The sequence below is a fragment of the Equus quagga genome, chromosome 1 (assembly GCF_021613505.1).
Source record: "Equus quagga isolate Etosha38 chromosome 1, UCLA_HA_Equagga_1.0, whole genome shotgun sequence".
Taxonomy (NCBI): domain Eukaryota; kingdom Metazoa; phylum Chordata; class Mammalia; order Perissodactyla; family Equidae; genus Equus; species Equus quagga.
In genome coordinates, this window is record NC_060267.1 from 54,142,056 (window position 1) to 54,159,023 (window position 16,968).

General features: G+C 52.0%; 1 protein-coding gene across 1 annotated transcript in view; it reads right to left on the reverse strand.

Moving 5' to 3' along the window:
• Positions 1-1,257: 1,257 nt before the first annotated feature.
• Positions 1,258-16,968, reverse strand: part of PRMT8 (protein arginine methyltransferase 8) — an 85,003-nt gene continuing 69,292 nt past the window's right edge. The window contains exons 8-10 of the mRNA XM_046645214.1: positions 11,781-11,931; positions 2,090-2,211; positions 1,258-1,341 (exon numbers count right to left, since the gene is read on the reverse strand). Of these exons, the coding sequence (XP_046501170.1) occupies positions 1,258-1,341; positions 2,090-2,211; positions 11,781-11,931 (357 nt within the window). The remainder of the gene's footprint in view (positions 1,342-2,089; positions 2,212-11,780; positions 11,932-16,968) is intronic.

The following is a 16,968-nucleotide window of genomic DNA, read 5'->3' on the forward strand; positions in this document are numbered from 1 at the left end:
AGGGGCGACACCATCACTACCACACCCTGTGTGGTGCTGCAAACTCCCTAGACAAGGACTGTCCCCCAGACCCTGCCCCAGTCTCTCCCCAGGGACCCAGGACTACAAGCTCAATCACCATCTCCTGCTTTCTCCAGGCCCTCCCAGCAGGATGCACATCCCGGACTCTCCTGCTCCTGACCTCGGCCTCCCTGCAGGCTACAGACAGCCTTGCATTCTGGAGCACTCTTGGTCAGCTCACGTCCCCCCACCCCAGCTCCAGGACCCTCTTCCCACCCCCTGAGAGTGCAGGGGAGATGCCCTTGGGCCAGTCCCGACTTCACGGCTGCTTCTACCAAGGAGCTTACCTTCCGGGAGCAGCGAGCAGCGAAGGTGCTGCTTCTTTGATCCTCTGTTCCATTGTGGCCTTCGACTTCCTCCCCAGCCCTCCCGCTCCAGAGCACCAGGAAAACAGCCATCCCATCGCTTCGCTCTCATGTGCATTTATTGAGCGCCCACAGGGTACATGGTACTATGCTCAGGGTTTGGAGCCACGGTCTAGTCAAAAGGAGACCAGAGCTAGTACAGAGAACGCTTCATAGCTGCTTAACATCTGTAAGGAACGGGGCAGGCGAGAACTAATCACAAAACAAATTCCTATTCAAAAGCAACAGAATCTCCTCTGAGAGTAATATGTGTTCTACACACACGCGCACACACACACACACACACACACACACACACACCCCTGAATGAACACAGAAGTGTACCCACCTGGTTGTATATGCATGCATATACGGGTGTTGTGGGTAAAGAAACTAATGTCTATGCTGTCCACGCACGCACGCACACACCAGCACACACACAGGGACTCTGGCTTATGCTATCAAAGACACTACGTCTCCAGGTTCTAGTGAAGCAGTCTGTCCTAGATGCCTGCAGCATGCAAAACTCGGGGCATCCGAGATCACCGTGGAGGAGGACAACGGGTATAGGTGTGCACTTTTCCATCCTCGGGGCCCCAGCCGCAGTGCTCCAGGTGGCTCTTTGTCAGTGACAACAAAGCCTTTGTGAAGGGCTCCCAGAGCAGAGCTGGGGAGCTGGGGGCTCTCTGTCTAGGGGCAGGGCCCGCGGGAGCCCTGGTGAGTTCACCAATCTTCAAGGCAGAATTTAAAACTCTGGTTTCTGAGCGTGTAGTCCTGCAAACAGTACGCCTGCTCCAGCGCCGCAGATCTGGGGAGAGTTCCTTCTCTCACTCTCTGCAGCTGCCCACATGTGCTAACGCATTTTGTAGTTATTAGATACAGATGTTTCACACAGCTGGCCCTTAAAATCCAAGTCTACTGTGAAATCGAGGTCTCGCTGCAGAAAAGGAGCAAAGGGTCACAGCATTAGTGTGGTGGAAGTCCCGCAGTATCCGCCCCATGGCGGAGGGGTGGGCGGCCGCTGTGTTCCCAGGGTTTCCCAGCTAAGGTGCTCCCACGAACGGTCCTCAGGAATCTATCCTGGTACCTCATCATCCTCACTGGTCCTTTCATTTCTAACCTAAATCCTTCCTGTTAAAATATAACAGTGTTCCCTCTGGTTTCATCCTGGGGGAAAACAGTGGGGGGACTGAGTCTTCTGTGGCGTAGCCCCCAGAGCATTCTGTAGACCCTTAGTGCACATGCCCATACCCAGGATGCTCAGGAAGAAGCTCGTGGTCTCCACCCACCAGGGCAGTAGAAGAAATGTACACCACACTTCTCCCGGGCCACCAGAAACTGTTGTCTCCTGGCTCAGCTCGTCCTAAATGAGGTGAAACCCATGGCAACAGCCTCTGTTCTCACGGCCCCTCCCATGCAGAGCTGGAAGCTGTCCTCAAGGCTGAGAGAGTCTGGAGGGGGGGGCCTAGAGAAAGTCTCTGAGTTTTAAGGGGCCGAGGTTGGAGTCCTTTAATTATGCCTGGTCACGTCCAAACCCGGCTTCCTATTGCCCCCTCAGTAACTTGTGATTGTGCACAAGGCACAAGGCACCTGGGCGAGGGGATCCTGGGAGCTCCCCGGGAGCCAGCTCCGCAGGTCCCTTCTTCTCTCTGACCCCGGCCCACACAGGTGGCCTCAACACTCACCACATTTTTGGCATTTGGCTTCATGGATATGGTCCCGTAGATTTCTTCCCCTCTCCGGACAGTGAGGTAGTCTTCCAAGTAGAAGACGGTCTGCTTCCAGTGGGTGTAGGGGGCATCAGGGGCTAAGGGCGGAGGAAAGTGGGGGTGAGAGGGAAGAGTCAGAGAAGATCTCTCCAGAAGGGCTGAGGCTGGGACCCTGCCTAGAAGTTGCTAGGCTTCCGCTGGGACTCTCTGGCCCCCACACGCACCACCAACTCTCATGTTGGGTCAGGAGCCCAGCCCTCGTAGCCTACCTCCCGGCTCCCCCCAGAACTCCCCACTCAGCCTGGCGACTTCTCCTCCATCAAATTCCCGTCCCCTCAGGACCGCGGCTCTTGGTGGGAGGTCAGGAGAGAAACAGGCTGATATTGCACATCCATCTCTAGGGCTGGAGGACAAACACCCTCTCACCACTGCACTCATTAACACAAATGAATCTCAAGATGCTACTGTTTTTCTTCAGTTCAGCGGCACGAAGACGTTCAGACAGTGTAGGGGAGAGATTTGTAGAGTAGGCCCTCCTGTCTCCCCTTAAATGACATCATTTATGCAAACTCCACAGCTAAACCAGTTTCCCCAGTTCCACTGACCCCCCAATCCTAAAAACAGCTTTTCCTGTCTGCTTCTTTGCCCTAGAACGGAACCTCAGCTCCTTGGCCCAGGCCTGCTGTGGGGTTTCAGCTGTGCCTTCCTAACTAGAACAAAAAGAAATGAGGGGCGATTCTTATTCCACATTGCCAACAGCAGCCCACAGCTCGCGCCTCCGGCATGATCAAAGCCGCGTGATGCCTGCACGTCCCCTGTATTCGCCATTAACTCCCATCCATCCCCTCTTGGCACACTACCAATTCCACCACAAAATAAGGGACGCTGCTTGTGGTCCATCTTCATCCGCTGCAGCCATCCTTGGAACACTCTGCCCTCCCTAATCACCAGGTTCTCTCTTCCTCCTCCTTCAAGGTCACTTCCTCTGGGAAGCCTTGTCTGACCACCTACCTGGATTAAAGGCGCTCTGAGCTTAGTTACCATGGTGTCTATCCTGCCTCAGCATCAAGGCCTTTGTTTTTTTCACTTGTCTGCGCCCTCCACAAGACTGTAATCTCCACGAGGCAGGGGCCACACCAGGCGGGTCTCTTGTCATATCCTCAGGGCCTACCACCGTACCACTGACAGATCTATAAATACTGACAAATGAACGAATGATAAAAAACCCAAAGAGTAGACATTTTGAGATGCTTCAATGTCCCTGTAGGTGTTCAGTTACCCTGGGGGCTTGGAACCTATGCATTGTAGCGGAACCCATCTTCTAATAAGCTCCTCTTGGCCTGAAGGCTCTTACCTTCCTCCACCAGGATGCGGGACTCATTAATACTGGCTTCCTCTTTGCTTAGGACCAGAGCTAAAGATGAGAAGACTTGGGGAGAACATAATAAGGGCCTTTGAAGTACTTCAAAAGCTGTCACTTGTCTCAAGACTTCTATGTGGCCTTATCTATGGCTTTGGAGGCAGAACAAGGCTAGTCATGGGGGGTTAGTGGGAGACAGAGTCTTAGCTCAGCAGGAGGAATTAGAGCTGCCCCACAATCGTGTGAGCTGCCTGGGGTCCACCTGAAGGTGTTCACACGACAACCACTGACTGGGGATTTTTCATGCACCGAGTCAGCCCAGGTGACTGCTAAGATCTTTCAAACCCCAAGATCTATTTTAATGGTGACAAAGAGTCTGTCTTTCTTTGCCCTTTGCAATGAACTGAACCGATCAAATGTCAGTGGTTTGGGCAGAGACTCGAGTAGCCCTCAGTGTGTGCACTTAGGAAATCAATGCAAGCTCAAGGTCATGGAGGGAAAAGCAGCCTGAGCGATTGGAAAGGCTGAAAGAGGATCGTGAACGTGGAATCTACGCCTCTCAAGTCCTGGATTCCCAAGCATACCCAGCCTTCCTGGCCTAGAAAGCATACCGCTGTCTGCAGACAACGTCCACCTGCTCCGAGCACCTTCCCTGCCAACTACATCTAAGTCAATTGTCAAAAGATGGTCTCGGGCGTGCAGAGAACAGCATGTATGACTGACAGTACTCTCGCCCCCACTGCCACCCACACCAGCTCAGACAGGTGTCTCTCCTGTTCTTAAAGACCTTCAGGAAAGGGGATTTAGCAGCTTCCTTTTGTCACCTGATCAGATGCCTTATGAGAATCCCAGAGACTTCATGGCTCATATTTGCCAGCTGTCAAGCCTGGGAGTCTGCCTCTGATGGTGTTCCCCAAAAACATGCCGGCCTTGGGTTGGAGGAAGTGCGCTTTTTTTGACATAAACCTCAAAAGTTTAAGAACTTCCCCACGGGCCCCCCAGTTGCTGAGTGAGTAAAGTTCCGCATGTTCCACTCGGCAGCCCAGGTTTGTGGGTTCAGAGCCCAGAAGTAGACCTACTCCACTCATCAGTCACACTGTGGAGGTGTCCTACATACAAAACAGCGGAAGACTGGCACAGATGTTAGCTCAGGGCCAGTCTTCCTCTCAAAAGAAAAAAATCAGGGCCGGCCCAGTGGCATAGCATTTAAGTTCACGCACCCTGCTTCAGTGGCCAGGGGTTCACCAGTTCAGATCCTGGGCGCCAACCTATGCACCACTTATCAAGCCATGCTGTGGCAGGTGTCCTATGTATAAAACAGAGGAAGATGGGCACAGATGGTCGCTCAGGGTCAATCTTCCTCAGTAAAAAAGATGAAGATTGGCGGCGGATGTTAGCTCAGGGTTAATCTTCCTCAGCAAAAAGAACAGGATTAGTGGCAGATGTTAGCTCAGGCCTAATCTTCCTCAAAAAAAAAAAAAGTTAAAGACCTTCCCTAAAGATCTCATTTCCACGATGGGTCCGTTAGCCATGGACAAACTGTCTAACCAGTGTTCTCAATCCCAATTCTCCATCAAGGTGTCCAGGAGAAACATTAAAATTCTGATGCTTTCTCTCTACTCCTGGCGATTTGAATTCAGTAATTCTGGGGGGTGAGAAGGGGGCAGGCTTACCAAGACTTAAAAATCTCCCCCCGGTGATATAGATACACAGCCACAGCGGACATCGCTGTGCAAACCCAATAGTTTGATTCTAATAACGTCTCTTGAGTGGCTATCAGTGGGAAGGACATTTAATTAGGCAACTACAGGCCCAGTTTCCAGTATCCACTCTGCCATGTATTTGCACTGCGCCCCTGGGGCTCGTTTCCCAGGTCTGCAGAGAGTTGGGCCTGACATTTTTCTCCTGGGCACCGTGAGGGTTAGGTGGAAGGAGAAGGATGTACTACCAAGGCCGGCCGATCGTCCCACAGTGCCCTGGAAGGTTCCAGTCTACTTCCACTTTCCTGGCACAGTTATTAATAGCTCTCCCCTCCATTCTTAAAAGTGTCTTAATTGAGGGGGCCGGCCCGGTGGCGCGGCAGTTAAGTTCGCACGTTCCACTTCTCAGCAGCCCAGGGTTGGCCAGTTCAGATCCTGGGTGCGGACATGGCACCGCTTGGCACGCCATGCTGTGGTAGGTGTCCCATGTATAAAGTAGAGGAAGACGGGCACAGACATTAGCTCAGGGCCAGGCTTCCTCAGCAAAAAAGAGGAGGACCGGTAGTAGTTAGCTCAGGGCTAATCTTCCTCAAAAAAAAAAAAAAAAGGTGTCTTAATTGAAAGATTAATGTTATGGTCACCTACCTACGACAATACTAGGCCCACGTTGGGGTGTTACTAAGCTAATGCATTAGGTGGTTATTTCATCACTATGGAAAGTGGTATATCATTTTATTTATCCGTAAACTGTGGCGCCAGCCTGCCAAAGTGTGCTACTTCACTCTAGTGGTCTAGAATGCCCTGGGGAAGCATCCAGAAAGCTGCTGTGCACAGGGCGCACACTCACCACAGGGCTGTGGACGACACCAAGCGCTCTCATCCGTGAGCAGTCTTTCCCTCTCCTCTCTGCTCCGACTACAACCTCCACGATTGTGAAACTGGCTCTCAGCTTTCCCTGCTATGAAGACACCTTCAACTCTTAATACCCTGACCACACAAGCCGTCTCCCCTTTTCACCCTCCCCCAGGCCGCCCCCCCTGCACAGTCTCTCTGGGTTCTGGACTATGGGCAGCTTTTGTTCTAGAGTTTGAAATGAGTGTGACCAGTACCGCCCACAGCACTCCAAGTGCATATGCATTCATTCATGCATACATGCATTCATTCATTCAACAGACATCTGTTCAGGATGCCTGTCATGTGTGAGATATGGCCCTACATTTGGGGTACAGCAACCAACACAGCCTTGCTCCCCCAGATCTACAGACTAAGTGAGAAGACACTCAGGCAGTTAGCGATAAAGTCTGCTAGGAGCTGTGACCAAGGATGGGGTGGGAGCACAGGGGCTGTGGGGCCAAATGGCAGGAGCCTCTCACAAGGCTTTTCCTGGTGCTTTTGGACAGGGAGTGGAATCCTGCCTCCTGTTTCACTTCCCACTGGCCACATGGCTGACAGTTCTTTCTGGAATTTAATACTTTTCCTAGCTGTAAACTTGTAACTGTATTCCCTAGGAGATTCACAAGCTTTCTGGAGAATTAAAGACTATGCACCAACAAGTTACTTTGACTTGAGAAAATGACTAATGTCACAGGATGGCAAAGCTGGAAAGGGGCTGCCAAACAACCTAGGTGCAACGGTGTCATTTCCAACACAACAAGCCCAAGGCCCAGAAAGTAACTGGCTCAAGGTCATCTCTAATGGCTAATCACAGACGTTGCTGATTCCTTGAAATATTAGGACTCGAACCCAGGCCTGCTTCCGCTCAGCCTACTGCCCTTCCACCCACCACACTGCAGCCCCATGGTCCCAGTTCCCATTTCCTACACCCACCCACTGAGGACGTGTCCAAGGGCCTACTGGCTGGCACAGCCTGGAACCCTGGGCGGCCCTGCCCATTACGGCTTCCGCCTGGAGCCGCAGAGAGGAGACGCCAGAGCCATTAACAGGGATGGTTTTCAAGCTGCACAGTATGTGATGTGCTTCCAAGTGGGCTCCCCAGAGCCAGCTGGGGCTGGGCTGAGATGGGAACTCAGTTAGGGGTCAACAGGGAGGGGTCACATATGGCAGGCTACACTTTGAGTGAAGACCACAAACAGCTAAGACCATACAATACATTCCTCAGGCCTATACACCCATGTGATGAAACTTTTTTAAAATAGAAGGGGATAAGGAATGCGAAATTCAGGATACTGTTCAGCTAGAGGCCATATGGGGAGGATAGGATAGCATCCAGGGAGACGCAAAGGTATTGGTAGCATTTAAGTCACTGAGTTAGGTGACAATCCCCAGGGATTTATTATGTGACCATGAATTAATTCACTTCATTTATTAATTATAAATATAATATTATATTTATTAATAATGTATTTATTGTTAATAATTATATTCTAATTAATAACAGTTTATTTCTTGATATTAACTAATGTTTTTATAGTCTAATAACAATCGTAAATTTATTTCTAGTTACTATTAAATTCTAGTTAATAATACTTTCTTTACATTCCAGCTGTTGAGTTGGGTGGCAACTTCATGGGTGTTCATTATATTAATAAATACATAAGCAAAAAGGGAACCATGCATGACCCAATGATTACAGCATGCCATGAACCAAGAATTAAGATTAATCTAATTTTGTGCATCTGAGGTCCTTACAAATATAAAGGCAGTACTCTTTCCTTGGTGGTCAGAGTGCTGAGGGTCTAAGTAAAGCCCACGGCCAAACCCACACCAACTGGTAAAGCCGTCTGCTATGTGCTGGAAGCAAAACGCAACGCTGACATCCCAAGGTGGCCGAGAAAGCAGCTAAGCAAATTATTTTCCCCTGATCTCTATCCCTGGGGACGCTGCAGCAAGAGGGCTCTACGTCAGCCAGAGGCATGAAGCCCTGGTGAGAACAGAGGGTAAACTTTAGTGAGGAGATGGCGTCACTTCTCCAGAAGGGCGTCCACATTGGCCAAATTCACAACCACCTTGTTCACGCAGTCTTGCATCGGGGCAGTGGTTCTCAGACTGACTTGTGCATCACAATCACCTGGAGGATTTGTTAAGACAGATTTCTGGGCCCACCCGCAGAGATTCAGATCCTGCGGGTCCAGGGCAGGGCCTGAGAATGTGCATTTCTCATTCAACAGCTCCCAGGTGATACTGATGCTGCTGGTCCATGGACCACATTTTGAGAACTATTGCCCCAAGGCATGGGAAACAGGACTGTAGGACCCTCAAGTGTCCTTTCAGAGCCTAAGCTTCTCGGATTCTGCGCAAAGGGGAGGGAACATAACGCCATAACTACAAAAAGACTGAGGAGCAGGCTCAGTCCTTAATCGGGACTTGTGTGGGACTGTGGTGGGGGTGTGAGCAAAGAACAGGAAGGAGAGGAGCCGAAAGGTTGGAGACTTGAACACTGAGGGCAAACCCTCACCAGCTCTCAGGCAGCCTGGGGCTGACTTCTTTGATTCTGAACTTGAGTTTAATTGAGCCTCCTCCATGGGGGGCAACAGGAATGTTGTCCCTCCCACCACTAAGCCAGAGGGCCATCTTTGGACAGGGGTCCAGCAGGCTGTCAGCTTGACCTCAAGGACTAGAAATTGAGCATCTCAGGGAAAGGAGAACCCTGGCCGAGAGCTATGGGGCTGGAGCCCAGGCTCCGGAAATCCAGAGTATCCTTGCCCGCTGACTTTCTCATCACCTGCACCAGGGCAGGCCTTGGGGGAGGCATCATCCTCCAGATGGGAGAGGCAGAGCCAGCCACTGTGGATCCACCCCTGGCCTCTAGTCACAGCCACGGTCCTCCAGCAGGCTCCTTGTCAACTCCTCACTGCCCCAACTCCTCACCAAGGCAAGGCTGAGTCTTCGCCACCCTTCAAGGTCCAGGTGAATCTCCCTTCCTGTCCTGGCTGTTCCCACCCACTGGGAAGAAGAGCTCGTCTCTGCCCTTTTAAGGAGGGAAGCATCTATAATGACTTAGATCAAGGGTCCCTGGTTTTCCCCACGGCGGCGAAGCACCAGCACCGTCCAGGCTGGTGGTGACCAGAAGACCCTAGTCTTGGCTGTCAGGAGACACTGGTTCTGGAAAAAGCCCTTCTGTGAGGGATTAGAGACGTCTCTTGCCCTTTCTGTCCACAGGTAAAAGAGGATCATTGTCACCATGGCTCCATGAAGCGAGCAACCATATCTTTGAATTCTGGTGGAACTCACCTATGCACACGCCCTCCCTCCCAACAACGTGCTTCCGGTTCCCAGGAAGACTTCACACGAATGGTCACTGCAGAGTCACGCCCAGGGCAGGAGTCATTCCTCATGTACTCACTGAACAGAGATTTGTTCAGAACCTACTACAAGCCCAGCACTCCTGTAGAAGCCAGGAGTGCAGAGATTAATGAGACGTGAGGCTGACCCAGGGGGAGACCGAGGGTTGCAAAAAAGGGTGGAAATGTTGAGGAAATGATGGCACATCATCATGGAAATCCTATGTAGTTTTTTAAAAAAAGAAATCAGGAAAAAAGAAAGAAAGAAAGAAAGCAGATACCTCTGTGAGGCTACGGACGTATCTCCAAGACACACTGTTTAAAGCGGAGGTAGCAGAGGGCAGTGTGCATAGTATGCGCCAACTGGTGCTTTAACGAAGGTGGAGTTCTGAGACTGTACTACGGTTCTAGAAGATGCCACCAACGGGGGGGAGCTGGGTGAAGGCTTCACAGAACTCTATGTACTATTTTTGCAACTTCCTGTGAGTCTATAATTATTTCAAAATAAAAAGCAAAAAGAAAAGTATATATAGATATGCATGTGCTTGTGCACCATTAAATTTTCTGGAAGGATACGAAGGAAATCGTTAACAATATAGGCCTCTGAGGCGTGGAACTGGGACAGATGGGGAGAGACTTTTTTCCTTGACTTTTCTAACACTTTTTAGTACCTCTTTGTTTGCCTTTTGTTACTGTGCATCTGCATCACTATAAACATCGCCATGACAGACATCAGGACTTTCATTAGGGAGCCTGAGGAGGACACCTAACCTTGGCCCAAGAGGGAAGGAGGGGATCAAGCAACACCTGAGCTGAGAGCTGAGGCCTGGGCTGGAGCTGGCCGGGGGAGCAGGTGGGGATGGGGCAGGTCAGGGTCTGAATTACGTCTCTCCAAAATTGACATGCTGAAGCTGTAACCACTGGTAACTCAGAGTACGACTCTCTTTGGAGACGGGGCCTTTAAAGAGGGATGAAGTCAAAATGAGGCCCTTAGGGGGGCCCTAACTTGACCTGAGTGGTGTCCTTATAGGAAGAGGAGATTAGGACACACACAGAGACACCCAGGATGAGCACACACAAAGGAGAGTCGCTGTGAGGACACGGTGAGCAGGCAGTCAGCTGCAAGCCAAGGGAGAGGCCTTGGGAGAGCCGACCCCTGCCGACACCTTGATCTGGGACTTGCAGCCTCCAGAGCCGTGAGTAGAAATTCCTGCTGTTTAAGCCACCAGGCTGCGGGGCTTTGTTACGGCAGCCCTAGCGAACTACTACAGGGGGACAGGAGGTGACGAGAGCCTCTGGCAAAGAGGCTTGCCCCCATGGCTCAGCTAGACGGACAAGGGGCTGGCGTGTGCAGAGGCAATGGCCCAGGGACTTAAGAACTCTCGCTAAGGGGCTGGCCCTGTGGCCAAGCAGATAAGCTCGCATGCTCCGCTTCAGTGGCCCGGGGTTTGCAGGATTGGATCCAGGGTGCGGACCTATGCACCACTCATCAAGCCACGCTGTGGCAGAATCCCACACAGAAGAACTAGAGTGACTTGTAACTAGGGTACACAACTACGTGCTGGGGCTTTGGGGGGAAAAACAAAGATGGAAAGAGCCGGTAACTTTAAAAAGAAGACTCGCTGAGTTCAGGAGGCTGCCAGGTGCTCAGGTGGCTGGGCTGCGTGTGCAGGGGCAGCAAGGGGACAGGGCAGAAGACAAAGCAAAGGAGGATGGTGAGAAATGAGGCTGGAGAAGTGGGCCAGGGCCAGGTCATGGAACCCCCATCGCCCAGGCCAAGAAATGTGGCTTGTCTGCTACAGGCAACGAGGTGCCTTGGAAGGAGGGCTGGGAGGGGGCACCGGCGGTCCTGAGGAACACTGTCAGGGACTCACTGAGGACGGATTGGGTGGAAGCAGTGAAGAAAGGCAGGAGGCAGAGAGACACCATTTGCAGTCTACTGAGAGAGAGGACAGATCCTGTAGTATGGCGTGGCAGTGGAGACAGAGAGGCCTCCTTCCACGCTGTATTCTTACCCCCTCACGTACAGCACACTCAGTGAATGCTAAATGAACAAACGTGCTTGTGGAAAGTCTCGGGGAGCCTCCTCCATGGCCCCGCCCCCCGCTTCTCCTCACCCAACACACGCTCTCAGCTCTGGCTGTGCCAGCCACGATGTTATTTACCTTCTCCTTGGGCAGCCAAAAGTGTGGGGACGTGCGATTCCTCCACGGCTGCAGAAGGCTTATGAGATGCCAAGTAAGAGCCACCAGCTAATGCCCCAGGTCCTCCCGCAAGTGGAGGAAGCCATCCCTGGTCACTTCCCACAAAGTCTCAACATGGCGGGGCCAGGGCGGTGGCATCCGGAATGGCAACCAAAGGCTCACCTGTGGAAAACCCCATTTTCTTGTGGCACTTGGTAAATTCAATGTTAAAATAGGTGACCAGGGCGTGGATGTAGTCATTGCGCTGGATCTGCAGGCAGAAGGCCGACGTGAACGACAGCTCTTCCGTCTTCACCGTGTAAATGTCCACCTCCTGCAGCCCAGAGAAGAGAGAAGGCCAGACGCTTAGTGCCTCCACCAGGTCTGGATCCTGGTCAGCAGCTTCATTCCCGCGGGAGACTACGGATGGTAGGCTCTCCAGGGGTCTGATCACTCCTGGGGTAACTTTCCATGTGCACTCACCACCCTCCCAATGACCTCCTCCATCCTTTCTAGGGTGGCATATGCTCAGGCAATGGTGCCAATGGACTTGAATCAGAACCTGAGGGGAACAGAATTAGGAAGGTAAATCTCCTGGGGGTGGGGACTGATGTGGGAGGGGAGGGGCGGGAAGAGAAGGATTACATAGACAGAGCATCCCTAAACCCAACCGGAGCACCCTCAGAGCCGTCAGCCTCAGTGCTGCTACATTCATCTGGTCATTCTCAGCATGGCCCCTGGATGATGAGCACCCCCGTCACCTGGGAGCAAATTCTGAGCGGGGAGAGCACCCCAGACCTACCAATGACAGCAGCCAGCGGTGCTTCCGAAAGCCCTCCCAGTGAGTCAGCTGAGCCAGGCTGCTCACTTCCCAGTTTTTTGATGCTCAAGTTCCCGGCAGTAGAAGGCAGGGGCATCCTCCCAGGAGTGAGGACCTGAGCCCATCCCCCCGTCACAGGCTGAGCAGAGGGAAGTTCTGCTGACCATTTATAACAAGCCTGCACAGTTAAAAATAAATAAATAAAAGGGGGAATAGGAGGCGAGAAGCTTTTGGTTCTGACTGGAGAATGGAGAACACGAACAGCGAATAACTAACAATCTCAGCTGAGAAGTGGCTGAAAATCAATCTCATATGGGGAGCAAGGGGATGAAAGGTGGTTTGCAATGTACTGTTCTTTTCTTGTGAAGGATGCTGACCTGCTGTTTGCTGGCTCCGAAGAGACAAGGAAAACCTTCCAAGAGCCCGAGAGGCCTCCAGACAGCTTTCATTGAGGTCAGAGGAGGAGCTGCCCACTGTCAGGGGTGCAGCAAGGACCTCTGTCCTGAGAGCTCTGTGAGCGCCGGACAGACTCCTGAGTGCCTGGAGTGTCCCCAGGGGCTCTCCTGAGGCCCGGATGACAAAATATGTTGGAAATGAGAGGAGAGAGGAGTCTGAGGGTGGGGAAACGAGAGCAGGGAAGAGAGAAAATAGCGTGGCACCATGGCTTTTATCTCTACATGTTTCTAGGATAAATAAAGGAAAAGCAGATGCAAAGCATCCTGGGGACTTCAAAGAGAAGTCCTGCCACCACAGGGCCAGACAGATGAGGAGGTGTGGTCACGGGAGCTGGGCAGATCAGAGCCCTGCTGTGGTCTGGGGCAAGCATTGCAGATTTAGGGGAGTGTGGGAGCCCCTTGGTGACGTCACTTCAAATGCAAGTTATGCTGCACTTCTAGAGTCTAAGGATGGAGAACAAGAACTAATGGAACGGCAAGCCCTGGGTCAGGTGTGCAGCATTTAATGGAATTAGAAAGCCGGTCCCCTCCTACCCAATGCAGGAGCCCCCTCGGAAGCATTCCCAGGAAGGGGCCACCTGGTGCCTGGCTGGACACCTTCAGGGTCGATGTGTTCACTTCCTACCTGGCAGCTGACACCAATTCCTGGCATCACCAATCCTAGGTCCTCCTTCAAAACCAGTGCGGAGAGCCCACACCAGTCTCCATAACTTCCACTCACGGAATAAGCCACATGCCTGTTCAAGCTCACATGGATCTCCTAAACCTTTTCTTTTCCCGTGTAAACTGCCCTGGTTTTTCATTCATTTCTCCTAAGTCAGGATTTCTGACTTCTCATCATCCTGCGCTTTCTCCTCTGCGTGGGTTCTCCACTTTCAGAACTGAGCATAATCCTGACCACATCAAGCCCTCCAGCCGGCTCTGCTCTTTGTCTGGGACGCACTCTAGCAGGCTCTGCTCTCAGAGCATGTGGCCAGGTCGGCCCGCATTTCTGTTGGCCAACCCCTGTCCCTGCACCTCATCCCTCTCAGAAGACTTTTTCCATTCGTCCTGGGACCCTAGTGTAGGCAGCCCTCCATTATATGTCAATGTCTGAGTCTGGGCCATTCCCAAACTCTTAGAAAGGAAACCTTTTTTAGACCCAGTACCTGTCAGCCTTCACAATGGCCATGTGACCAGAGGTTCCCTCCAGCTCAGCAACTCTTAGAACCAGCCACGGTTCATCGTATTTCTATTAACAGCATAAGCACATCCACCAGGCTCAGTGTCTACACTAGCTGACTTATCCGTCTTCTTATTCAGGGCCAGCCGGCCAGGTGCCAGGCCCTTTCCAAGGTCCCTGGTACCTTTCTCTCTGGGTCCCCTCTGCTGCCAGCCTAGCCTGGTCTTTCCACTCTCCTCCTGGCTCCTCTCAGTAGTCTCCTCACCTCTGCCTTGCCCCCCCATTAGACTGGAGCCCTCTGCGGGCAGCAGCTGCTCCTCATTGGCCTGCGCACCCTCGCTGTGTATAGATAGCACCTGACACTCATCATCTTCTGCCAACAGGGCTCCCTGCTGCCAACATTCCTTCTTCCCCAGGCCTCTCCTTCATACCACCAGCCAACTAATCTTCAGATCCATTCAACCTGTGCGCTCCCTGGATCCAAACTTTCCACGACTCCCTACGGCTTACCTAAACCATGCACACCTCTTGGTCTGGATGCACACAGGAAGCATGAGAAGCAGGCTTGTGCCACATCCAGACCTGGTTCCGTTCTCCTGTCACTCCCCTCACTTCTTCACGCCTTCCAGCATGCATGCATGCACACACACAGAGGCACACACACACCACCCCATCTGTCAGGAATGCCATCTCTCTAGGGTCTTGTTCTCAGACATCCATCAACCAAACGTCAGCTGTCAATGCCTGTGTTAGCTGACAGTATTCAGTGGGTCCTACTGACATTTGCTTCATAATAGGGGCCTCTGAAGGAACAAAGAAGCTTTCAAGACCAAAGGTAATGAAGCTATACATCAAAATGGCCACAATGGAGGCCGTGGTCTCTCGGAGGGGCCAGCCATCTGTGAGGGTAGGATCAACTGTCTCTGGGCTTCAGAGGCACAGAGGCCTCTGGGTTCAGGTCCACTCTCCTCTCAGACTTGAAGTCTGCGGGGTCAGATCCAGTTATCCTGGCTCCTCAGGACCCAGGCCTCTTTGCTGGAAGGTTTCTTTCTTTCTGCAGCAGCAGCAGCATCTCTGAGACACCAGGGAGACCCCTGACTTGACCTCAGGGGACCCCCATGAAGCAGAGGGCCCCGCAGGCATCAATCACTCAGAAGAGGCCCTGGCCGCTGCTGTCCCCATCACTAAATAATGTTACAAATGGATGTCTCAGAGCAGAAGTCTGGTCAAAACAGAGTCTTAATTATAATAAAGTGTCACACTCTGCAACGTTAATAGCGATGAAAATAGCAATTAAGTGTGTGAAGAAGGGCAAGTGTTTTCCCAACAGGCCCGGCAAGACATTGCTGAGCACATTAGCGAGAGAGCTAAGCGGGGTCTCTCCTGCTTGCAGAAGCAGACAGACAGTCCTCATCCATCTCAGAGAACAAGGAGAAAGGGGCAGAGGCACGGGCGGGCAGGACTTCGGCCCGGAGCTCCAGTCCTGACACGGAGTCAGAGGAGCTCTCAGAAGTGTGTGTAAGGCAGCCCCTCCTGGCCCTCCTTCCCTGAGCGCAGCTGCCTCGCCCCTGGCTGCACTCAGGTGTGACGAGGGAAAGACCCTTGCTGGTGCTCGGCTGGGAGCGGGGACAGGAGCAGGGAGAAGGGTGTGGCCTGGAGGTAGAGGCAGGCCAGTCTACCACGGGACCAGCAGTAGACACACAGAAGTGCCACAGCCACAGCTGCGGGTCAGGGGCGGAAAGCCACAGGAGCCCAAGCTCACTGAAGGAATTGGATCCCTAGGCTGGAGCCATTACGTGTGGGTGCCTAACGGTTGGATATAGGTACCATGTGTCATTGTGGCGAATTCAGGTGCACAGTCGATTTCTGTCTCTTCTACAATATTTACAGAAATGGTTTGCACTAGAGGTGAGCTTGTTTGGGATGTACTTTACTGGTTCTTGTTGGGGGCATCCAAAGGGAAGAGCTTCAGGGACAGGGGCTGGTAGGAAGAAATAAAAGGACCTCTTTGCTCACCATCAGTCCTGCCTGGACTTGGACCGGGCCGAGTTAAGAAGTAGTGAGATGCCTATCAGTGGGGACTCCCGCCAAACCTCTCAGGCAGGCTGTTACAAGAGGGAGGCAGCATCCGATGAGACCGGTGCAAGGCTCACCCAGTTCTTTCTGCCCTCGGAGGCCCCTTCTAAATGCCTCAGAGACACTGTGGACCAAGGGCTGTGGTTCTTGGGAAGACTACATCCTGGGACAAAGGACAGCTCTCACCCAGGCATGGCAGTGATTTGCATCCATCCTTGAGAAACGCCCTGTCACCTCCAGTGGCCCCGGACTCCTCCCCCTTTGTCCACTGTAAATGTCCAGTCCTCCACCCAGTACTTCTAGGAAAGAAGGACGTGTACAGGACCAGAGCAGGCAGGTCTGTTTTATGAGGGCTCAGGGGGTTGGTGAATATTTACATAGTGAATCCAGATTTTTAAATTAAAAAATAAACTCGAACCATATGAAATTGATGTCCTTCTAGATTTTAAAAAAGCAGTCAAATATCATGAATTTTATATGGTTCAACATGATATGTTAGCATATAGAAATGCAAATACTTACAAAAAGGAAAGGAACGGTCAATCCCACCTGTGAGCAGTGGTTACCTCTCGGAGGAGTGTGGGATTGAAAGGGATGGGCGGTCAAGGGAGCTTTGATTGTCACTCTATCAAATTTGACATATTTGAACATTTAATAAGAAGCATGCACTAAGGATTGGTGTGCCCAGGATGCTGACCAGCTGTTCTTCACCTTCACTAAAGAAAGGCTTGGAGGAAAAGACGTTAGAGCAGTGCAGACAAGGATGTTGGAGGTGAGGGGCTCTGTCTGGCCAGGTCAGAGGTGTGCTTGGAGGTGGGAGAATAATGACGATTACTCTGCACATTGAGGTAAGGGGAT